Raw genomic sequence first — 24,285 nt, 5'->3', positions numbered from 1 at the left:
CGTGCAGCGTGGATGCCCTCCGGGCGGAGGCTCAGGGCACAGCCAGCCCCTGGAGGGGGCTCGTGACAGTGCTGCTTCTCACACTGCCACTGCACGAGCCAGGCTCTGAGGCCTCAGGCTGCCAAGTGTGGGCTTTGTCCCCGACTGAATAGCTTTGATTTGTGGCTTCGAGGAGTCACACGAAAAGCAACAGATCGTTAAGCCAGAGGGCTACTTCTCAGGTGGGCTCTGTGGATGGATACTGTGCCTGTCCCTGGCAAAAAGGCTTCGTGTGTTCAGAGCACACAGGGGAGCAGCTTGCTCCTGTGGGTGCAGCTGGAATGTTCTAGTGTGTGCATGAAGACTCAGCCAGAGGAGGCAGTCCCCGAGTCACTGGCCACGGTGGTTCACAGCGCGTGGGTTCTTTGGTTCATGTGGTTCAACCTAAATGCAAAGAAAAGGCCTTGGCCAGACACCAGAAAGTGAGCATGAACACCACGGGACCCACAAAGGGGTCAGGGAAACACCTGCAGCTCCGGCCCTGCCCAGGGGCTCACAGGCCCTGCTGAGCTGTCATCCACCCACCCGACCCACTGCAGCAGCGCCCACTGCGACTCCTCCACCCAGCCCTCATTCCAGGCGCCCAGCTGTCCTCCGGCTGCCCTTCTCCTGTTCACAGGAAGCACACCCTGGGGTGGCAGAGGCTGCTTCCAGCCCTTCCTGTGCAACCCTCTGGTGGTTGTCACCCACCCCCGAGTGCCTCCCAGCTCTCAGCGCGTCTGCAGATTGTGTTTGCATTGCTCCCACGTCCTTCGCCCTCCTCCGGTTCTGGTTCTGATGATTAAAATGTTGCTGGTGGGGAGCCATGAGTGAGGGAGGATGTTAGCCTTGCTCAGTGTATCCCCTGCTCTGTGGTGCCCTCTGCGGTGACACGGGCCCGCAGGCTTCGGTGGCAGGAGACGCTGTCCAGCATGGAGCCCCATGGTGACTTCTTTCTCTTGGATTCGCGATGGTTGCAGGGGCTCCAGTCACTCTCCCCGTACACCCCTCCCCCCGTGTAGGGCTCAGGGTTGTCTGGCTGGTGTCTGCAGCATGGCCCAGATAGTCGCAGGATCCTGCACAGCACATGAACCCCAGAAGGAGGCAAGGAGTGGCCAGACGCGAGGCTGTGGCTCTGACCTGTGACTTCTGCAGGGGGTCACGCGGGAGCTCCCCAGGAAACGCTGCCGCTCAGTCGCCCTCACCCAACCTGTCCACCCTTTTCCGCTCTGGGTAGCTGTCCCCCTGCCCTGCCATGTCTCCGTGGCTGCCCCAGGCACTCAGGGCCCACTCTGGTGACAGGTGGGCAGGCGGCCCCACCCTGGGAAGGTGTGAGGGCATCTCAGGAGCTGCTTGGAACCGACGGCCGCTCACACGGGAGCCCAGGGAGCTGTCCCAACTCGTCCTCCAGCCGCATCCTCTGTCTCCCAGTCCTTTGTCCACTGTACACTGTCCCTTTTTACTTTTTCTGCACTTAAATAATTTTTTCCTTTCAAAAATGAAAATGAATCACTTTTTAAAAAAATATTTTATTTATTTGTTTGAAAGAGTTACAGAGAGAGACATCTTTGCCTGCAATGGCTGGAGCTGAGCCAATCTGAGCCAGGAGCTTCTTCCAGGTCTCCCATGTGAGTGCAGGGGCCCAAGGACTTGGGCCATCCACTGGTTTCCCAGGCACATTAGCAGGGAGCTGGATCAGAAGTGGAGCATCTAGGACTCAAACCGTTGCCTATATGGGATGCCAGCACTACAGACTGGGGCTTTAACCTGCTGCACCACAGCACCAGCCCCTGAATCACTTTTGTAGTTAAAAAAAAAAAAAAAAAAAAACCTGTGCAAAAGCTTGTGATAAAACATGAAATAGCAGGGACTGAGTAATCACCCAAAATGCAACAAAAAGATTTGGGTGCCTTGTGAATTGCTCATGTGGCCTAGATGTTGTCTTTGTATGAGGGTGTGGTCCGGGGACCTGGGCTCATGGTCTTGGCTGCCACATTACAGGAGAGGATGTAGGGGAATCTGGACAAAGTCCAGACGGGGAAAGCAGACGAGGGTGGGGTGGGAATGCCCCCATTCAAGGAAGGAGCAAGAATTCTTCCTGAAGAGACAAGCATGACAAGTGTGGTCCACGTTTCGGCATCAGCAGGCAGCTGGGTGAGCCCTGGAGCTTGGCTAGTGGGGAGCAGAGACAGTGGCATCCTTCCTGGGCCCTGTGCTGGGCACCCCATACCCTGCAAACCTGGGCACCCTCTTCACAGCCTGGAAAAGTAAACCTCACTGAGAGGAAGTGACTGGCCCACGTCACAAAATGATAGATGGAGGAGCCCAGGGCTGCGTAGAAGGTTGATGTAATCATTGATACCTCCTCTTCTGACAGAATCCCGGAATGCAAGTTTATGGGCGCTCAGACGGTGGGTCAGTCTGAACACAAAGGCAGCCCTCCAGACTGGGGTGTCAGAACAAGGACACAGCCCCTGGCCCCCACATCCTGAGCCCTAAGTGCTCGGGTTCAAAACCTGAGCTGATGATGCAGGCCATGCATGTAGGGCTCTAGCAATAGATGTTTCCAGCAGAGAAAGAAAAATGGAAAGAAAAAAAAAAAAGCTAGGAGACATACATGGATAACTCTAATATACAGATAAATGCCCGTGCCCTCAACCTGGGTTGTTCCCTTGTCGGGTGCCCTGGGTGAAGCTGGGACCTTGGCATGGCCTGGCGAGGAGGGAGACCCACAGAACTAGACTAAAACACTTATTCCTGAAAGCTTGGAGTTTGGGCTGAAGGACTGAGGGTGACAGGCACCCAGCAAGGTGCAGACCAGCCACGCAGGACTCCCCAGGGAGTGCTCAGGAGCTGTCATTCATCCCAGGAACTCGGCCGTCTGAAGCAGAGCCCTGTTTTGAGCAACTGTCAGTGTGCTGTGCATCTTGTCTGCCTCCCCTGGGTGAGACGAGGCAGGTTTCCCTCCTCGCATTGCACTGAGAGGTGTGGAGGCTTAGGCCTGCAGGGACAGGTCCCCAGCACTGGCCCAAAGGGTCTGAGGCTGAGACCGGCCAGTTCACAGAACCACTGGGCCGTGCGGGTGCCAAGGGGGTCACGACGCTGCTCATGCTTCCCCAGAGCCAGGCGTGGACCCTGGCAAGAAGGCCCAAGCAGGGCTGTTGTCCTGTGGCAGGGGACCTCACAGAAGGTGAACCCGAGGCCAGGGTGCTGAGGGTGCCACCCCCAACCCTCTGTCGGTGGAGAAGCCAGGCTTCATTAGCTCTTCATTGCTACAATAACACCTAAGACAAAGGCCTCGGGGAGGAAGCAGGTTTATTTCTGCTCCTGGTTTGGAGGTTCCCAATCCCATCAGTTCGGCCATCTGGTGATGCTGGAGGGTGGCAGAGGAATGGATCCCTGGCAAAGCCAGGAAACGGGGACTGGGCCAGGCTGGCTCAGAGAACCAACCTGCTGGGCAGAGCTGCCCCCTTCCAAGGTGATGACCCCATTGACTAAGGGCCTCGCACAAGGCCCGCCTCCAGAACACAGTCATTGGGTCGGGTCTCTACCCTGCCAGTACCATTGATTTACAACTCTGAGGATTAGGCCTCTGCACGAGCTGGGGAGCCAAATCATGGGCAAGCCATAGCAGGGCCTGAGGACCCCCAGAAGGCTCAGCCTGTGGCAGGGTCACTGAAGTCAGGATTAGGAAAAGACCTTGTCACACCCCATCTCTCTTCTCTGGTCTGTGTTGACCCCACAAGGGGACACAGAGGGCAGCCAGAGGATGGAGAGGAAGTGACGTGTGGAGCGGCGAAGCTGGCCAGGGCCCCCAGTAGGCTCCAGCCTGGGGTTGACAGATCTAAACAGGGCTTGGGAAATTGGGAAACACACACGTTTTCCAGGGTTTCACCCCAGGAAAGGAAGAAAGCTAGCTGAGACGGGGAGGGTTTGAAGACACATGGTCGGGAAAGCCGAAATGGCTTTTTTCACATTCCCTCCCAAGCCCGGCTCCCTGGGGATGAGGGAGTAAGGGCAGCAGCAGTGCCGGCCCTGGTGTCCTGCTCCAGGACCCCTGACACCAGAACCGACGGGCTCACCGCCTTGTGCTGTGCTGTTACACAGCCAGTGGCTTCAAGTCTTCCCTAAGCCTCTTACTTTGCCAGAAAACAAATAGGTTGTTGAGCTTCTGAAGAGGGCAGAGGAGCTACAGGCCAGACTGGTCTGTGAACTTGACCCCTCTCCTTCCTCCCAGCATGACTCCCAGTGACCAGTCCCCAGGCTCCCCGAGAGCCAGGCAGGAGACCCTGGAAGCAGAGACGCACATCCACTCCTTATCCAAGGAGAAGGGGCAGAGAGCGGGCTGGCACCCAGGCAGGACAGGTCTTGAATGCCCCTTCATCTACGAGCACAGAGCAGGACGCCCTCAAAGACCCCCAGGAGGCAAGGCCAGGTGTGGACTCAGCTTCAGATGCATGAGAAAGGCAGGTGGGCGTCCCATAGATGCAGGGAACCCCCGCGAGGCCACGCAGGGGCAGGTGCTCCTGAGCAGGCTAAGCTCAGAGCTGCAGGATGAACTCCCTGACAGTGCTCTGACTTGCAAATCAAAATGTATCCGTTCCTCTGGGGCCAAAACAACACCAGGCTCTGTGTGCTGCTCCACAGACCCTTGGCCCCCACGTGTGCAGGGTGCCACTCTGGTCAGGGCTGCTGCAGCGGGGGTCTCACAGCCCCTTCCAGCCCAAAGTGAACTCAGCCCCCCTTTCACCATCACTGCGTGCTAGGCCCAGGTGGGGAGCTGTGTGGAAGGAAGACGGGCAAGGAAACAAACCACGCGCCCTGGCCAGCCTCAGGGTGCACAGAGAGACTGCACCTCTTCTTTGAATTTTTATTTATTTGTGTTTTTATTTGAGAGATGAGAGAGAAAGAGAGATTCCATCCACTGGTTCACACCCCAAATGCCTACAACAGCCAGGGCTGGGCCACACCAAAGTCAGGAGCCGGAACTTGATTCGGGTCCCCCCATGGGTGGCAGGGACCCAAGCACTTCAGCCATCACCATCACCTGCTGCTTTTCGGGCCGTGCCTTAGCAGGAAGCTGGAGACAAGGCAGTCAATCCCTGAGCGTGTACACCCCTCCCCCTCCCCCCTCCCTCCCCAGCCCCATCTTTTGCTCCTACCCCCACCCTCTTTTGCTGCCTTCCTGTCACTCTGCCTTTCAAGTAGTTAAAAAAAAAAAAAAAAAGCACTTTTTAAAGAAATATTGAAATGCCTGTGTTCAGCACCCAGCTCCACTCCCAATGCCAGCTTCCTGCCAGTGCACACGCTGGAAGGCAACGTGATGGCTCAAGTGACTGAGTTCTGCCACCCTCTTGGGCGACTTGGATGTGCCCCTGAGTCCTAGCTTCAGCTACGCCCAGGGGCCGTTGTGGGCATTTAGAGAATGAACCAGCAGATGGCAGTTCTGTCTACCAGTCTCTCTGCCTTTCCAGTTAAGAACAACCACCACAAAAGTCATGGAAAATGGAATTGCAAGATAGAATTATTTTGGTGTAAAAAAACATTTCACACATACACAGGTTTTTTTTTTTTCAATATAAATATGCATTTTTGCAAAGTGTTTGAAGATCCCCTTATATGCATGAATTACAAAAATTTTGCACCAAAATAAACTTATTTTGTAAACCCACCTGTCCACAAACTTTTTGAAACACCTCGTGTCAAGGTTCTCCAGAGAAACGGAACCAACAGAGGTCACATGTTCACATTCCAGGAGAATTAGGATTAGGGATTGGCTGAGAGAAGTCCCATGATCTGCCCCTGCTGGTCAGATTCCTCACAAAGGCCCAGGGGCAGTTCCAAGGCTTGAGAGCTGATGGTGTCCAGAGGCCTGAGGATGAGGAATATGGAGGGCAGGTGGAGACGGACACCCCAGCTCAGTCCGGCCAAGTGATTGAGGCTCCTGATGCTGAATGGTTGGGGTGAGGCCCGCCCACATTGGAAGACCATCAGCTTTACTGGGTCCACCAATCAGGTGCCAGTCTCTGCCAGAATCAGCATTAAACCAGGTATCTGAGCATCCCATGGCCCAGACAAGTTGACCATAAAATTAACCACGACAGGACAGTTCTCAGGGTCCCACAGCCCACAAGAGATAGAGCAGAGTCTGAACTCAGCCCTCACCTTGGTGAATGTAAAACAGGCCCCAGGAAGAATCGACTTCTCCTGGGATTGGCAGTGAAGATCATCACCTTTGTTCTTCGACCTTTTAGAAGAAGAGCTTGTTCTCTCTTTGATGAGGCAGGTTAAGTGGAAGCTGAGAGGCTAGGACTGAGAGAGCGCGTGCAGAGCCAAGGGGGCCGTTTTAGGTCCGTCCCCACGATTCTGTCGCAGCTCGCGGCTCCTCTCATTTGCTTCTCATTGTTCTTTCCCTTTGTAATCCAGAGTCTATGATTTCACTGGCATTGCATTTGCTGCATTTCTTTTTTATTGGCCTTTTTTCAGAAACCTCAATGATTTCATAGCGCACAGCCTCAGAGACAGGAGCTTTAGTAGATCTTTCCAGGAAACGCAACTGGCATTCCATTCCCGGGAGGAGCCCACTCCATAGCGTCCCCAGGGCGTGGGTTGGCCTCCTGTGGAAAAGGAGGCGTTCCCGGGGGCATTCCTCACGGTGCAGACTCCCATCCACACCGAGCAGGAAGAGTCCTCGTGTTGCAGAGGTGGAATCCAGGTCAAAGTTTTAAAAACACTTCTAACTGAAAATGAGACCAAAGCCAACTCTTTATCTAATGATGATTCTCCAATAGGAGCCTTCCTGGGCCTCTGTACCTAAGGAGGCCACTTTTTATTACTGTGCTTAATAATAACTGGCAATTTCTGCTTTGGCCATCCATTCGTTGTCCCTATTTGTGGGCACACACGTGCACTAGTGCACACACAGCACCCAGCAAAATGCTAGACCCATGAGAGATAATCAGTGATTATCTGTCACCTGATGACCCCAGCTTATTGATTATCAGTGATTATCTGTCACCTGATGACCCCAGCTTATTGATTATCAGTGATTGATTATCAGTGATTATCTGTCACCTGATGACCCCAGCTTATTGATTATCAGTGATTATCTGTCACCTGATGACCCCAGCTTATTGATTCTGAACAATAAGATGGATCCTCACCCTCACACCCCCCTGGCCATTGTTGAGAAGGATCCAGAGCCTGAGGCCCACCGGATCCCTTCAGAGCCAGGAGGCCCCCAATCCTCCATCCATGCCTCTCAGGCCACAGCTGTTGGCAGGACCGTGCTTCCTGCACTGGGCCTTCGGAGAGACTCTCAAAAGCTGCCACTGTGGGCAGGTGCTGGGGCCCTGCAGCGTGCAGGCTGGCATCAGCCTCTGTGAAGGGTCCTACAGGGATGGGGCAGGGAGGTGGTGAGTCACACTGCTGGTGCAAACCCTGCACGAGGGGTGTTGCTGTGGATTTATTTCTGAGAGGAGGAGCTTGGTGGGGGCAAGAGGCACGGAGTCACCACACAGACCCCGGGAGTCAGGAGAAAGCAGGCCTGAGGCAAGCAGCCCGCAGACTCGTTTGTTTCAATTGCTATAGCTGCTTAAATAGCCAAGGCAACCACTCTAGTCAAGGGGCAGTCTATGCCCTAACCAGTCACAGCCTGTTGCCAGGCAGTTTCTGAAGACATCCAGTCACAGCCTGTTGCCAGGCAGTTTCTGTTGCCAGCAGCCATCTTGGCATGGACTTCTCATTCCACCACAGAGGGGAACTGTGCAGCTGTGAGGAAAGGGGGAGCCTCCCCATGCATTGGGCGGGGGCAGTCTCAGGTTGGGACACCCCAGGGCCAGGGAAAGCAAGGATCACAAGAGAGAATGCAGTGTCTTAGTCCTCATCCAGAGTTATGTGGGAGCCACGTGTGAACAGCCGAAATATGGATATATTAGATCCATTCGTGTGGACATTCACACACACAAGTGAACTCTTAAAACCAATGCCTGTTCCTGTGCATGGGGTGACTGCCACTTAACATCCAGCGTGGCTCCCTGGGGAAGGGGAGGTGGTACCGATCACTCAGAATGTGAAAAGCAGGAATTCCCTGAGCAAAATGGGAGGTGTGGTCAACTCACCTGCAGGAGGGGACAGAGGGAAGGGCCAGGTAAGTGGCTGAGTGACTGCCCAGGGCCCTTTGCCCTTTGACCTCCTTGTCCAGGGCCTGGCCTCTTGCTAAGAGTGATCCAGCAGGGTTGTGGCTGCTGCTTAAGCCAGGGCACCCCTCAATCTGACACTGCCACTGTGCTTTGGAACGGAGACACCTTCTGGGCCTCGTGCCCTGGCCTTTGCTTCTTGCTGCTGTTGGGCAGGGGTCCCCAGCCTGGCCTCTTTCCAGAGTCCCTCTCACCCTCGTCTCCATCAGGACATCTTCACAGGAGACATGGAGCACCCCTGTTCCTGAGGATCAACCCGCCCCAGGCACACAGAGGAGACACAGAGGCAGGTGCACTGGGGCCCAGCGTGTGGCACAGGACCTGTTAGGAGGTACTCAGGGCATGCACATCACCAAGGGCAAAATCGTTATGTCACATGTTAGTCTTCTTAGCTGTAAACACCAATGATTAAGCATTGCAAAAATGTTTTCAAAAAATTCATTTACTTGTTTGAAAATCAGAGTTAGAGAGAGAGGGAGAAACAAAGAGAAATCTTCCATCCACGGTTCACTCCCCAGATGGCCACAGTGGCCAAGGCTGAGCCAGGCCAAAGCCAGGAGCTTCAGCCGGGTCTCCTGTGTGAATGGCAGGGCCACCTGCTGTTGCTTTTCCCAGGCCATTAGCAGGGAGCTGGATCAGAAGTGGAGCAGCCAGGACACAAACTAGTGCCCATATGGGATGCCGGCATCACGGGCAGTGACTTTACCTGCTCTGCCACAACGTGGGTCCCAAGAATATTTCTTATCTTTTCTTTGAGGCTAGATTTTATTCACACTCCCAGGTCTAGCCTTTGCTCAGTGAGCTAGCAGAAGGAAGATGTGCAGCCTCCAGGCTGTAACTGGGAGTGATCGTTCAGGACTGACTTCGTTGGAGCAGACTTCCACCCATAGGTTCTCACTACAGTAATCCACACGTGCAGGTCATGGTCCCACATCCTCATCCCAGACAGGATCCCAGCAGCCCCTCAAAGGAACAGAGGAGGAGCTGAGCCAGTGTTCTTGGCCACTTTCAATACGGAGGCTCCCAGAAGTACCTGGGCACAGCTGCAGTATTGGGGGGAGAACACAGAACCAGGACCCACCCTAAGCCTTCAAGAAGCAGCTGGAAGCAAGCAGTGAAGGGCGTTGTGATACTGAAGGCCCAGGTGGAGTGGGGATCCCTGTGCCACCCCATAGGTCATTGAGCAGGTTCTCAGTTGCTTAGATGGCTCCCACGCTCAGCACCAAACTTGGGGTGGACAAAGGCCGCTCTGCTGTGAGCTGTCCTCACAGTCTTCTTGCAGCTGGACCCAGCACCCCATCACTGCTGCTCATGTCCAGCCATGAGGATCCATAGTGTGTGGCCCAACTCCATGCCCTTAGCCCTACCACGGAACTGGGGGAGGATGGGTGGGTGGATGGATAGATGGGAGTGGTTGGATAGTGCACAGGTGGATGGACAGAGAAGTGAATGTGTGGATGGATGGATGGATGGATGGATGGTGGATGGATGGATAGATGGTTGGGTAGATAGATAGATGGAAATGTGGATGGATGGATGGATGGATGGATGGAGAGAGAGATGGAAACGTGGGTGGTTGGACAGACAGGTGTATAGGACAAAAGTTACCTTGAGGGCCTCTGCAGTGCCTTTCATAGCACCAGCATGTAGTAAGTGCTCAGTAAATATTCCCTGGTTTTTTCAGTTTGAAATACAATGATGCTGCTTTAAATTTTGCATGAGTAGAAGGCCAGGCCAGTATCATGGTGCCTAATCCTTAGCCTCTGCACCATTGTTACCGGGGACCCCTTCTGCAGAGCTACTCAGTTACCAGAATGTTCCGCCATGGAGTGAAGATGCAGCTCAGAGCCCGGGGCTCAGACGCTGCCGCCACCTTGCCCTTCCTGCTTTTCGGCTTTTGTACCTGACTCAAGAACAGCTTGTCTCTGCAGTGCTGGCCCCCCTGGTCCCCAGCCCAGGGAAGGAACAGCGCCCTAGCTTCCCCAGCAGGGTGTTTTTCTCCCTGAGTGTGCAGGTTGTAACTCCACACATTCTCTCCCCTGTGTGCTGCTTGTCACCGTGTTCAGCCATCCACTTGCCTGGCAGTCAGTGAGTGTGCACTGTGTGACAGGGATGAACAAGCAACTTCTGGAAGCACCTGGCCCCACCCCCAAACACCAGCAGCTTGGCTCTGGGCTGTGACTAAGCAGGGTAACCACCTGGAATGTTTGAAAAGGTGTACACAGGAGCAGCGTGTTTGACTTGGACACACACACACACGTGTGTATAGAGGTCCCTAAATGTCCCCCAGGGGCTTGGTCCCAGGACCTCTATGGATACCAAAACCCAAGCCAAGTCCCTCATATAAAACGGTGTGGCATTTGCACACCATCCTGTGGAGTTGAAATCACCTCTAGAGTGCCTGTGATTCCTAACACAGAGCCCAACCGCACATCACTTCACTCCAGTGGGTTCAGCGCAGTCCTCAGTGTGGGGCACATTCAAGTTTTGCTTTTTGGAATTTTCTGGAATTTCTTCTGCGCAGTATTTCCCATCCATGGTTGAATCCATTGTGCAGAGGCTATGTTTGCTGGCTCTGGCCCCACCCAGGCATCCCCAAGGGCCACCTCAGGGGCCATGGCTGGGCACTGCCCCCTCAGCTGGTGCTGTGAGTGCAGCTGAGGCCTCATCCTGCTATGAGCTCCGGGCCTCCCCTCCTCCCGGGGGGGGGGGGGGGGGCCCTGTTGAGGGCCATCAAGCCTGTAGGGGCCCAGGCTGGGCACGGTCTGAGTAGCAGGGCTACACTCAGAGGCCCTCCCCTCCCACTCGGAGATGGAAACCCTGTCCTCTGACGCTTCCCTGAGAGGGCTGTCCAGGTCTCTGTCCCAGTGCCCCCCCCCCCAGCTCATCAGGCAGGCCTGAGCATCCAGGTCCCTCAGGGACAGACTTCCACCTGTCCACACTTCTAGCTGTGGGTAGAAATGAACAGAAGAAGCCTCCCTCCCTGCAGCCCCTCCTACATTCTTGTTGAGAGAAGCAGCCCCTGGGTGCCCACAGCCCTGCCACTTCTCCCCCACGCATGTCCTGCTGGGGACTGGGAGCTGGGACTCCACGGGTGGATGGCGTGGGGGAGGGGCCGCCCGGCAGGAGGAGGCTGCTGGGCCCATGCATTCCGACTTCAGACGTGGCAGGGGCGGGGGGATTTTCAGCAGGGTGGTCTCTGCTTTCCCCACCCCCCCTTCCTAATTCAGTGCCGTGACAGCGCCCACTGTTTCGTTCCCTAGCGTGGATAACTCTGAAGACCCCGTGTACGAGAGCCTGGAGGAGTTCCACGTTTTCGTCCTCGCGCACATACTAAGAAGACCGATCGTCGTGGTGGCGGATACGATGTTGAGAGACTCAGGGGGGGAAGGCAAGTTCCTCCAAGACAGGCATTTCCCTTGTGAGCCCCCCCAAAGCCTCCCAGCTTGGGAGCAGACAGCACACATGAGGGCCAGCTAGCGCCACCCCGGGAGCACAGGATGTGTTCTCTCTGCCCAGTTCCTCTAGGTGACGGTTTCCTTTGCCTTCCTGGTGGAGGCAGCGATTCCTCTTTGCATGCATGGCAGTAGCACGTGGCCATGGGAAATCCGGCCATGAGCCAGCCAGGGCTGAGCCCAGAGCGGCTCCTGGCTGCGGTCCGGTCGGAGCTGACAGGGCAAGAGCCCAGCACTGCGCGTGTTTGCAGACGCCCCTGCTGCAGCCATCCCAACAGCCTTCCAGAGCATGCGCTGCTCAGCCCACAGCAGGGCGCACTTCTGCAGAGTCCTCAACCTGCAGCTCCCCAGAGGGGCTCTCAGGAGCTCCCAGGGCTGGGAAAGAGCCAGGGACGATGTGCCCAAGAAGGCAATGAGGGACACCCCCTGGGCCCATTGCACCTGCTCCTCACCAGGCAGCCCTCCTGGCTCTCAGCCCCACCCTCTTTGTTTTCACATCTGTCACCAGCCTGAGCCGGTTCTCTCTTGGCGCCACATTTCCCCTCTTGGCCCTTTTGTAAGATGGCCCTGTCCACGGAAGTTCTCGCCTTGCTAGGAGAGACAGATCGACAGACACAGAGTCCCCAGTGACGAGTCCCTTCAGCCCCGCTTAAATGTAAAGACGCACCCTCGCAAGAGTCAGGAGCCCTCCACAAGTCCTGCCAGTCAGAGCCTGGCTCCTCGCGCTGTCACGGCTCCCTTCCCTCTGCCGCCACCTTGTCGTCGCAGAGCCCCGCTCCTCACAGCTCCTCCTTGTCTGTGTTGGCAGCATTCGCGCCCATCCCCTTCGGGGGGATTTACCTGCCCTTGGAGGTCCCACCCAACAGATGTCACTGCTCGCCTCTGGTTCTGGCCTACGATCAAGCTCACTTCTCTGCCCTGGTGTCCATGGAGCAGAGAGACCAGCAACGAGAACAAGGTACACCCTGCTCCGGCTCCGCGGGGCACCCTGGGAGGGGACGCGGCCGGGGGGGGGGGGGGGGGCAGAAGCTGAAGGCTGAATGTGGACACCCCCCAGTGGGCACACCCAGAAATGATGCTTTTTGCTTAAGACCACCAAATGCATGTGTAAATGATTACACTGACAAAAGCAATGTGAAAGACTCAGGAAATGAATAACCCCACTGCCTTTGAACAGCCTTCACCGTCGCAGCCTCCCGTGTGCAGCCATAGTTAACACGGATCTTATTAGGCCGCCATGTAAATTTGATAAAAAAAAAAAAAAAAGATGGGGGGAGTCTTTCTAGAGTGGGCACTGGCCTCCTGCGAACCACCGCCCACGTTTGTAGATCAACGTGGAACGTGGACACTTTGCCTTCCCGGGCTCTTGCGCTCCGGTGAATGTTTGACCTGCAGCACCCCCAAGTGGGTACCCACCAGTGCTTCACAGAAAAGTGCCTGCCACCGTCCTCCCTTCACAGGCCAGGCCTCCAGGGGCAGCCGGACCTCGGGCCTCAGACGCGCCCACTGTGAGTGTCAGTGTCAGTGTGTGCTCCAAACTCAGGGCTGGCGCCCCCAGCCTGCTGACTTCTGGCAGGACGACTGAGGGCAGGTGGCACCTGTGCGCCCCCAAGGATCTTCACACCTTGTAACCTCGTCTGTTGCTGCTTACTAACGACAGGCCAGGTGTGCAGCCGAACAGAGCACTTCTGCCCAGCAGGCCGCGCACTTAGGAGTCTGTTTCCCATGCTTAACTCACAGGAACCTTGGCTGCTAAGCCAGCTTTGCATCTTCCACAGGCCAAATCGATGATTATATTTCATTCCCCACACATTTCACAAACCATGCTCTTTCATGCCACATCATTTACAATAAACAAAACCAATCCATTTTTAAGCAGAAATTTACCTAAACGTGTTATGAATAGTATTAAATATTCCATTTAAATGACTTTTATACTATAATTTTGGTGATATATGTAGGTACTGCAAAAAGCTCATGGACAAGCTCATGGAAAATTCAAATTAAAGATCAGTTTATTGGCCGGCGCCACTGTAGCTCAATAGGCTAATCCTCCGCCTGCGACGCCGGCACACCGGGTTCTAGTCCCGGTCAGGGCGCCGGATTCTATCCCGCTTGCCCCTCTTCCTGGCCAGCTCTCTGCTGTAGCCTGGGAGTGCAGTGGAGGATGGCCCAGGTCCTTGGGCCCTGCACCCACATGGGAGACCAGGATAAGCACCTGGCTCCTGCCATCGGATCAGCGCAGTGCGCCGGCCTCAGTGCGCCGGCCACAGCGGCCATTGAGGGGTGAACCAGCGAAAAAGGAAGACCTTTCTCTCTGTCTCTCTCTCTCTCTCACTTTCCACTCTGCCTGTCAAAAAAAAAGAAAGAAAGAAAAGAAAAAAAAAGATCAGTTTATTTTGTACCAAAAATGTTTAAATTAATATAGTTTCATAATATGTATTTTCCATAAACTTCCTGAATACCTCTCAGAATATCCAAAATAGTGATTTTTATGCAGAATCACTTTTTAAACTTTTATTTAATAAATATAAATTTCCAAAGTACAGCTTTTGGATTACAGTGGCTTTTTCCCCCCATAACCTCCCTCCCACCTGCAACCATCCCATCCCCCGCTCCCTCTCCCATCCCACAGAACCACTTCTTTTTTTTGTTTGTTTTGTTTTGGTTTGGTTTTTGATAGGCAGAGTGGACAGTGAGAGAGAGAGAGACAGAGAGAAAGGTCTTCCTTTGCCATTGGTTCACCCTCCAATGGCCGCTGCGGCCGGCGCACTGCACTAATCTGAAGCCAGGAGCCAGGTGCTTCTTCTGGTCTCCCACTTGGGCCATCCTCCACTGCACTCCCGGGCCATAGCAGAGAGCTGGCCTGGAAGAGGGGCAACCGGGACAGAATCCGGCGCCCTGACTGGGACTAGAACCCGGTGTGCCGGCACCGCAAGGCGGAGGATTAGCCTATTGGGCTGTGGCACCGGCCCAGAACCACTTCTTTATCAGACCCCAAACTGGCCCAGCTGTGTCCCTATCTGAATGCAATACAATAATGAGGCCTAAATGCACTGTTGCACTCTCTCTCTCTCTCTCACAAACACACACACACACACGGACACAAAATGAATGCCTGTAACACTGGTGTAGTCTGGATAGGAGCGGTGGACTGTCTCGAGGTCACCGCCACGGTTGTGATACTGTTCTGCAATTAAACAGGTGCCGCCACTGGAGAAAACGGGGTGACACAGCCACAGCACCCCTCTGTACTGTTTCTTACATTTGCCAGTTCTTTAATCACCTCACAATAGAAACTTTAATTTTTAATTGCTCTTAGAATGTGATAAACATACATCGAGTAGCAGTAATATTAAAGGCCTAAAATGATTAGAAAGCCTAATTTACTAGTGTTCCTGACTACTTACAATACAGACACGGGCAGTGGTTTGGATAAGCCACTCTCTTAATTGGCCTTTCCTAAGAACAAGTTTTGGTTTCATAGATTTTTGTCTATTATTTACTTTGTTTCATTGATTTCTCCTCTTTATTGCTCCTCTTTTCCTCCTTGCTTTGTGTTTGCTTTGCTGTTCTTTTTCTTGAGCTTATTCTTTTTCTAAATTTCTTTAAGGCAGAAATGTAATTACTACATCTAATCTATGCATTTTAGTACTGTGCATTTCCCCCTTGCTAAGGCCCAGGAGTGTTATATTGATGTGTTATATTTTCATTTCCATTCTGATCAAATGTTTTAAAATTTCCTTTGAGGATTCCTCTGACCCTGTGGATTAATTAGAAGCTTGTTATTTATAAGTTCCAAATATTTGGAAATGCTCCCACGTGGGTGGCAGGGGCCTAAGTACTTGGGCCACCTTCTGCTGCCCTCCCAGGCATGTTAGCACAGAGCTGGATCAAAGTGGAGCAGCCAGGACTTGAACTGGCACCCCAGTGTGGGTTGCTGGCGTCACGGGCAGCGGCTTAGCTCACTAGGCCACAACACCCGCCCCTGCTACTGATTTATAGTTTCATTCAGTGATGGTTTGAGAACAAACTTTTTATGACTTCTATTCTAAATGTGCTAAGATTAGTGAACACTACCTTCTATCTTGGTGAACGGTCCCTGGAAATTGGGAAAAAAAAAATGTGAATTCTGCTCTTGCTGATATTGAGTTCAGCTCTTTACATCAGATTGATGCTCCTGTGTGCTTACTTTTCCCCCTCTACTTGCTCTCTCAATGCTGAGAAGGGTGAAGTCTCCGGCTGTGATACACTTGCCTATATAGATGGCAGCACCAGCCGCTGTTTCAGGCGTCCGCTGGGAGTCTGGGGATGCATCCCTGTGGAAAAAGGGAGCCTACTGTATTTGCTCCACGTGCACTTTGAAGCACACTGTTGGAGCACGCCCACACATAGCACTATGTCCTCTTAGAGAACAACCCATTATCATAGCGTCACGTTCCTCTTCTGTTTGGTGACAGTCCTTGGCTGGAGTCTGCTTTATCTGGGATTAGCATGGATACACCAGAGTTTTCTTTTTTATTATTAGTGAATATCTTTTAACCCATGTGTGTCTTTATATTTGCTTGTTTTTTTTTTAAGATTTATTTATTTTATTTGAAAGGCAGAGTTAGAGAGAGAGAGAGGCAGAGAGACAGAGAGGTCTTCCATCTGCTGGTTTACTCTCCAGATGGTCATAACGGCCAGAGCTGCGCTGATCCGAAGCCAGAAGCCAGGAGCTTCCTCGGGTCTCCCGTGCAGGTGCAGGGGCCCAAGGACTTGGGCCATCTTCTACTGCTTTCCCAGGCCACAACAGAGAGCTGGATTGGAAGTAGAGCAGCCAGGACTCAAACCGGCACCCATATGGGATGGCAGCACTACAGGCAGCGGCTTTACCCACTAGGCCACAGCGCCAGCCCCTGTGTCTTCATATTTGTAATGGGGTTCTTGCACAATGTGTGTACTTTCTATGCAAACTGACTGTCATCTTCCAGTTGGCATATTGGCCATTTATATTTAATAGCATTAGTGGTAAGGTTGGATTAAATAATCTACCATCTTCCTAGCTCTTTTCTATGTGTTCCATCTGTTCGTTCTTCCTTTTGTTTCCCTTTTGTTATCTTATTTTGGCTTAATTGAGCTTTTTAATGGTTTTATTATCTCCATTGTTGACTTGTTATTGAATTTCCATTCTAATTGTTGGTGGTTTCCCAGTAAACATCTTTAATGACAAAATTCTATTTTCAAGTAATACTATTCTGTGTGTTGTGTGAGAATATTACCTGTGTGTTCCCAGTCCCCTCCTTGCACCATTTGTGCTACCATTATCATCTTACTTCTACATCTGCCATAACGACTTGACACACTGCTACCATCCTCACTGTAGAATGGGATTTCCCAGAGCAATTTTTACAAGAAAAAAATGCATTTTCTTTTCACGTTTGTTCCATTTCCATCGCTCTTAATTGTATAAATCCAAGTTTCTTCTTGTAGTAAATATCTTCTACCTGATGAATTTCCTTGAACATTTCCTGTGGTGCAGGTAGCTGTTCAGACAGTGGATTTGCTTGTTTCTATTGGAGAAAGTCTTATTTACCCTTCCATTTCAGTGATAGCTTAGCTGTGTACAGAACCCTCTGTGAGCAGGTGTTTTCTTTCAACACTTTAAATAAATTACTCCGTTATCTTCCAGCCTACTTACTTGATCATGAAAAGTCTGCTGTAATTCTGTCTTTGTCTATATATAAGGTACCTGTTTTCTGTGGCTGCCTTGAAGATTTTTCCTTTGTCTTTGATTTTCAAATGTTTTAAGAAGCCGTGCACAGGAATTTTGCTGCTTGATGTTCTCTTGGCTTCTTGGATTTATGGGTAATATTTATTGTTGATTTTTGAAAAACGCCCTCTGTCCTGTTCTCTCTCCTTCTGGGACTGTGTTTACATCGACCTCAATGTTGTCCCGTGGCTCTTGGGTGTTCTGTTGGATTTCTCACCTCCATCCCCCACCTTTTCCCTTCCAGTTTGGGTAATTTCTACTAGCGTAGCTGATGCTTGCAGTCTCTCTTCTCAGCTGTGTAAAGCCAACTGATCAGCCACTCAAAGTCATCCTTCATCCACATCAGTTTGTTCGTTCCTAGCTTTCCCCTTGATTCCTTACAGATCTGTTCTCTCTGCTGAAATCAAACATCAGATCCTGCGAAGCATCACCTTCCCTGTTAGCATCGGTAACACACCAATCAGTTGTGCTAAATTCCCCATCCGACAGCCTCAACACCTGTGTCATATGGTTCTGGCTGCCACCTTGTCTCTTGTCCATGTGTTGGTCTTTCCGTGTCTTTTCGTAAGCCTCACTGCTTTGTCTTGTTGGAAGACGAACGTCTTCAGCAGGACGAGAAAGGCTGAGTGAATCGCCTTTCCTTCTGCGAGTCTTCCGTGTCCAGGTCTGAATCAGGACAGCTGGGGGAGCTCCCCTTCCTCCCACAGTCCAGGACTCCGCGCCTGTCTGAGACAGACACTCCGTCAGAACGACAGACATTGCCCTGGCTCCCACCCCCACCCCCAGCAGAGATAGGACAGAAAAATCTGTGGAGGAGCCTTCTCGGAATTCTTGCCAGTCTTCTGTGAGCACGAGAGTGGGTCCTGTGGTGAGGAGCCTGCAGGTGCCACAAGTTTGCTTTGTATCCTCACCCCTCAGGGTTCTGTGTTACTTCACTGGCACACTCTTCTCTTAGCAATTGAACAATTTTAGTCGAATTCTTCTTACGGGGGTCCAGCTGAGTCCCCGTCTGAGCTCACGGCCACCTCTCCGGGGCACCGGCTCTTCCTTGGATTTGGGCTCAGTTGGTCCCCCTGCAACTTCAGCTGTCTGTGCCTAGAGACAGGCTCTGTGTGCTTTCTCTGACGTGCTGTTGTTGGAATGCACAATACTCTCCCAAACAGAACTCAGATGTCCCCATTCTTTTTTGGAAAACAAGTATCTAAAATATGTCTAGCCTGGTCTGAGGGGATGTCTCCGTGTTCCCAGGCTAAGAGACGGAAGAGAGCCCTGTCAAAAACAAAACAAAACAAAACAAAACAAATTTTAAAACCCTCTCCAAGCTGATTTTGAAATGCACCTGCTGTTGCGGACATCCTCCACCAGGGGGCAGCCCGCCGCGTGGCTAGGCCTCTGCAGAAAGGTCAGTGTGTACGCTGAAAGGCAGGGCCATGCAAAGAGACCCAGGCCTCCCTGGACGCTCCGGGCCCTGCGGCCCCAGCCCTCTGTGGAGGCGGGTCCCCAGAGCGCCGGCACCTGCCTTTACCCGCTGGGTCATTTCAGGCGCACGGCTCCGGTACTACCTGGTGTTTTCCAACCACCCACCAGCAGGGGGCAGAAGGCAGCAGTTCCAGCCCAGCAGGTGGGGACCAGAATTCCCAGGAGCCCCGTGGGAGAAAGATGAGAGCGACTGGGGTGGGCGTGAAGCTGTGCAGGTTTCAGTGGTTTCTCCGAAACAAATAAGCCCAAATCGCAGCGCTTCACACACAAGCTCAGAACCCACGCAAATCATCTGGAACTGGGTGCTGATTGGCAGGCGGCTCTTCTCCCAGGGAGTGCCACCGCCCTCCAAGGCGGGGGAGGGGGCAGAGGGCGCCCTGCTGCTAACCGCATCCCCCAGCATCGCCGCGTCGCTTCCGCCCGGGGGCGCCTGCACACTGGTGTGTCGGTGGGGGAGGCCATACAGGTGCATTGCAGTAGCACCTCTACCCTGGGGCCGGCTTGGACAGCCCGAACCGCAGAGCCCCAGTGCACCTGCAGCAACCGCTTCTAACAGATTGTTCTAGGACAGTCTTTTCCAAGTTTGCCTTATTTTTAAGAACCGTGGCGGGGATGGGGGGGGGGGGTCCTTGTCCTGGACGCCCTAGTTTGGCTTATCTGTGCGTGGGCACCTGGACCTCCACTACTTTCACAAGGCCGGAGGTCGGTATTGGGGGGTGGGGAGCCCGGCTTCTCCTCGCTGTTGGCCGAGGCCCTGCCGCTGAGCGAGCCCTGTGACTGCGGTGGGCGGAGCTCGCCCCTCGTGGGAGCGCCTGCTCGCCCTGGCTGAGCCTCGAAGCGGGGGGCCGCTAGCTAGGCTCGCGTTTTCTCTCTGGCCGTACTGGAGGGCAGCGCCGGGTCGGGTCGGGTCTGGTCAGCGCCCCTGGCGTTCAGGCTGGAAAAGGCTGTGGTGCACTCACAGGGTCCACAGGGTGCTGTCTCCCCGCTCCTTCCCGCCGCTCATCCTGGAGAACACCCCTGGAGGAGGTGGTGGCGCCCTGGTGGAGCCCTAGCCCCCCCCCCCATACGCCCCTGCACCCTCCAGGAAGACCTGCCTACCCTTCACCTCTCCTCCTCCCCGGCTCACCACTCCCTGACACTGGGGGTTTCCCACCTGCTTAACTGGACCCAGCCCAGATGAGCTCCCCCCGGGGAAGAGGCTGGGCTGTTCCATGGGTCCCAGGCAATGACACAGACATGTGTCCCCAAGTCACGAACCAGTAGAGGCCAGCAGATGGGCCCAGCCCCCGGCCATCTGCAAGGTGGCCATGCCCCACATGTCTCACCCTACGGGGTCCTTCCTCAGCAACCCCAGGAGCAGCAGTAGCGTCTTCCCACCCCAGTGCCCAGTGGGGACCTGCCATGGGGCTGCCTCCAGCCGCCCCTCAACACCTGCAAGAAACAGCAGAGCTTCTGCGGGGCCACTGCTGCTTCTACTGTTCCTGTGGCACAGATCCGCCTGTAGGTGTCCATTGGGTTAACTCAGCACGGAGACCCCTGGTCCTCCCTGGGGATTGCCAGGGCCCCCGGGCCTGGGCCTAGGAGCTGCCTGGCACCCCCGTCTCCTCTGTTGCAGCCGTGATCCCCCTGACGGATTCCGAGCACAAGCTGCTGCCGCTGCACTTCGCAGTGGACCCGGGGAAGGACTGGGAGTGGGGGAAAGACGACAAGGACAACGCCCGGCTGGCCCAGTAAGACCCCGCCCCCCACCCCTCCCTCCCTCCCTCCTCCCACGGGCTGGGTTCCCCCGGGGACAGATGGCAAGCGCATGGGCAGCCCGCTCACTGGGTACGTGTTCTCTCACCAGCCTCATCCTGTCTCTAGAAGCCAAGCTGAACCTCCTGCACAGCTACATGAATGTGACATGGATCCGGATCCCCTCTGAGACCCGGGTGAGCCCTGCCAGGCTGCCCGCCTCCAAAGGCACCTGCAGCCCGGGAGTCCCCACCCCGGTGCCCTCGCTCGGGCTCCCAGCAGCTCCGCTTGTGCCTGGAGCGCGAATGCATGCGGGCAGAGCATGCATCCCAGGGAGGGGTTTTTGTGTGTGTGTGTGTGTGTGCACGCGCGCACGTGTCCCCTTATTTTCTGCAGGAGAGGCATAAACACGCCCACTCAGAAAATAAACCGTAGGCAAGTCACAACACAAAGCTATCTCTGCTGGGATCAGAACACAGCGTGCAGCCACAGAGCAGATTAATTACCAGCTGTGTGTGTGGGTCCTTGGAAAAGCCAGGGATCCCTGAGCGCCCCTCTCCTCCCTGAGGCAGCGCACTGGGAGGCAGAGCTGGCTGGGTGGGGGACGGCAGAAGGGGCTGCCAGGGCTCCAAGAGGCTGACCAATGTTTGTGTAATCTCAGTGGTCCACTCCCAGGGCAAGGGATTTGTAAAAACAGCTTGCAAATAATTGGCCCTGCCCAGACACCAGTGTACTTGGGCATGAAGTGGGGCTCCTAAGGATGCCTTGCAAATACCTGGCACAGAGCCAGCACCAGGGTGCTGCTGGGCGGTGCTCAGAGCAGGCTCCACTTCCGCTCTACCTGCACTGTTCACAGGGCTGCCGCAGGCTGCCACCAACGCCCCATTTAACAGAGGGCACGAGCCAGTCACCCGCCTACAGATGGGATCACCACCCACAGATGGTGATGAGGCCTAGGCGGTCCCGCGCACCCTGCCTTCTGGGTGACTCAGCTCCAAGAGTCAACCCTCTCTTGGACCTGCTTGGGGGTGGGAGGCAATGAGCCTTCTCCCAGGCTCCTCTTCGGCAGCCCTGGAGAGCCAGCTCAGACAGGACTGCTTGCCACGGCACCCATCACCCAGTGATGCTAGTTCAAATCCTCTGCTCCCCTGGGATGGTCTCTCCACGGAGCAGCAGTAGGTGCTACCTGGACCCTCCACAAACCCTCAGATCCTGGTCTGGTCCCCAGCCCCTTCCCTTCCAGCCATGCCCTCCTGGCTGCCTGAGCAGGGTCAGGGGGTCTCACCCCCAGTGTCCACCCCCACAGCAGGCTAAGTCTGACAATGGCAGCATCTTTTCTACCCAGACCTACCCCAGAGTCCTTCTCCAACTGGCACCTCACATGGCCACACTCAGAAAGGAACCCCTAAAACAACTTGCCATGGCTGAATCCCAGTGGTGTGTGATCCAAGAAATGGGGTTCTGAGGGCCAGAGTTCTATATCCTCCTGCCCGGCGGGAGGGAGACCATCTTTGTAGGAGAAACCTTTTGTGCAGGTGAGACGCTGTCCCCACCTGGAGGCCTTGAACTTTATAAACAGAGGCCAAAAAAGGGAGGGTGAGGCTTCCTTGTGGTCAAGCAGGCATTGTGGCCAGGCGCGGAAGGTCAGAGTCAGGGCATGGGAATTCTCCAATGTGCCAGGTTGTGAGGCTCAAAGCCAGGGGCCTTATCTTACCCTACCCGCAGTCCCGACTCGGCGTTCCAGGAGAGGCAGTGCGCCCCGGCCACAGGGCCAGATGGCACGCGCAGGTGGGGCGGTTCCCACAGAGCCTTCTGCAAACGCCGGCAAACCTGCCTGTCCACTACACCTGCAGGGCAGCCCCCCCACTCCCCATAAGCACCCCGCATCCCAGGGGCCTCGCCTCGGCCTCACGTAGCACAGGGCAGGCCGGCCGTCCTAACCCTAGCTCGCCCTCTCTGCCCGCAGGCGCCCCTGGCGCAGCCAGAGTCCCCGACGGCCTCGGCGGGCGAGGACGTGCAGTCCCTGGCCGACTCGCTGGACTCGGACCGCGACTCGGTGTGCAGCAGCTCCAACAGCAATAACGGCAAGAACGGTAAGGACAAGGAGAAGGAGAAGCAGCGCAAGGACAAGGACAAGACGCGCGCGGACTCCGTGGCCAACAAGCTGGGCAGCTTCAGCAAGACGCTGGGCAGCAAACTGAAGAAGAACATGGGCGGCCTGGGCGGCCTGGTGCACGGCAAGATGGGCCGCGCCGGCTCGGCCAACGGCAAGCACGGCGACGCGCCCGAGCGCGCCAAGGAGAAGAAGGCCAAGGCGCGCAAGGGCAGCAAGGAGGAGTCGGGCGCGTCGGCCAACACGTCGCCGTCCGAGAAGACCACGCCGTCGCCCACCGACAGGCCCGCGGGCGCGTCGCCGGCCGAGAAGGGCGGCGGGCCGCGCGGCGACGCCTGGAAGTACAGCACGGACGTGAAGTTGAGCCTCAACATCCTGCGCGCCGCCATGCAGGGCGAGCGCAAGTTCATCTTCGCCGGCCTGCTGCTCACCAGCCACCGGCACCAGTTCCACGAGGAAATGATCGGCTACTACCTGACCAGCGCGCAGGAGCGCTTCAGCGCCGAGCAGGAGCAGCGGCGCCGCGACGCCGCCACCGCCGCCGCCGCTGCTGCCGCGGCCGCCGCCGCCTCTTCCACAGCCAAGCGGCCACCGCGCAGGCCGGACGCCGAGGGCGCGCCGGGCCCCGAGCGCGCCTCGCCGGGCCCGCCGGCCGGGCAGCCCACGCAGCTGGTGCTCAAGCTCAAGGAGCGCCCGAGCCCCGGGCCTGCGGCGGGCTCCAGGGCGGCGCGGGCGGCGGCGGGCGGCGCGGCCTCCCCGGGCCCCGGCGGCGCGCGGCGCGCGGGCGCCAGCGGACCCGCCCCGGGCCGCAGCCCGCCAGCGCCGGCGCGCCAGAGCGTCATCCACGTGCAGGCGGCGGGCGCCCGGGACGAGGCGTGCACGCCGGCCGTGGGCCCGCTGCGGCCTTGCGCCACGTACCCGCAGCAGAACCGCTCGCTGTCGTCGCAGACCTACAGCCCGGCCCGCGCCGTCGCGCTGCGCACTGTCAACACGGTGGAGTCGCTGGCGCGCACCGGGCCCGCGACCCTCCCGGGCGCCGCGGGGCCCGCGAGCGCGGCCGAGCCCAAGTCGCAGACCTACACCAACGGCTTCGGCGCGGCGCGCGACGGCCTGGAGTTCGCCGACGCCGACGCGCCGGCCGCGCGCTCGAACGGTGAGGGCGGCGGCGGGGGTCCCGGGCCGGCGCAGCGGCGCTGTCAGCGCGAGAACTGCGCCTTCTACGGGCGCGCCGAGACCGAGCACTACTGCTCCTACTGCTACCGCGAGGAGCTGCGGCGGCGGCGCGAGGCGCGCGCGGCCCGGCCCTGAGCGCGCGCGGGTCCCTGTGCGCCCCGCCCGTGGCTCTCTCTCCTACGCGCCCTGGTCCGCCCGGAGGCCGGCGCCGCCTCCGTCAGTGCTGTGTACGTGTTTGGTCAAACGTTCTCATGGTGCCTGAACCTACACTGACGCCACTCAGGTAGTAGACGGATAGGAAACAAGTCATACTGTCGGAAGTGGGTGTGCTGGCGTAGCCTCTGCCTCGTAACCGTGGAAACT

At 55.8% G+C, this 24,285-nt stretch overlaps 1 protein-coding gene across 1 annotated transcript in view; it reads left to right on the top strand.

Moving 5' to 3' along the window:
- The window catches only part of OTUD7A (OTU deubiquitinase 7A), a 363,177-nt gene extending 339,120 nt beyond the window's left edge, over nucleotides 1-24,057 (top strand). The window contains exons 11-15 of the mRNA XM_062204557.1: nucleotides 11,480-11,607; nucleotides 12,480-12,629; nucleotides 20,518-20,632; nucleotides 20,749-20,833; nucleotides 22,603-24,057. Of these exons, the coding sequence (XP_062060541.1) occupies nucleotides 11,480-11,607; nucleotides 12,480-12,629; nucleotides 20,518-20,632; nucleotides 20,749-20,833; nucleotides 22,603-24,057 (1,933 nt within the window). The remainder of the gene's footprint in view (nucleotides 1-11,479; nucleotides 11,608-12,479; nucleotides 12,630-20,517; nucleotides 20,633-20,748; nucleotides 20,834-22,602) is intronic.
- The last annotated feature ends 228 nt before the right edge of the window (nucleotides 24,058-24,285 follow it).

This window comes from Lepus europaeus, chromosome 11 (assembly GCF_033115175.1).
Source record: "Lepus europaeus isolate LE1 chromosome 11, mLepTim1.pri, whole genome shotgun sequence".
Taxonomy (NCBI): Eukaryota; Metazoa; Chordata; class Mammalia; order Lagomorpha; family Leporidae; genus Lepus; species Lepus europaeus.
This window is presented reverse-complemented; position numbering and strand designations above follow the sequence as displayed.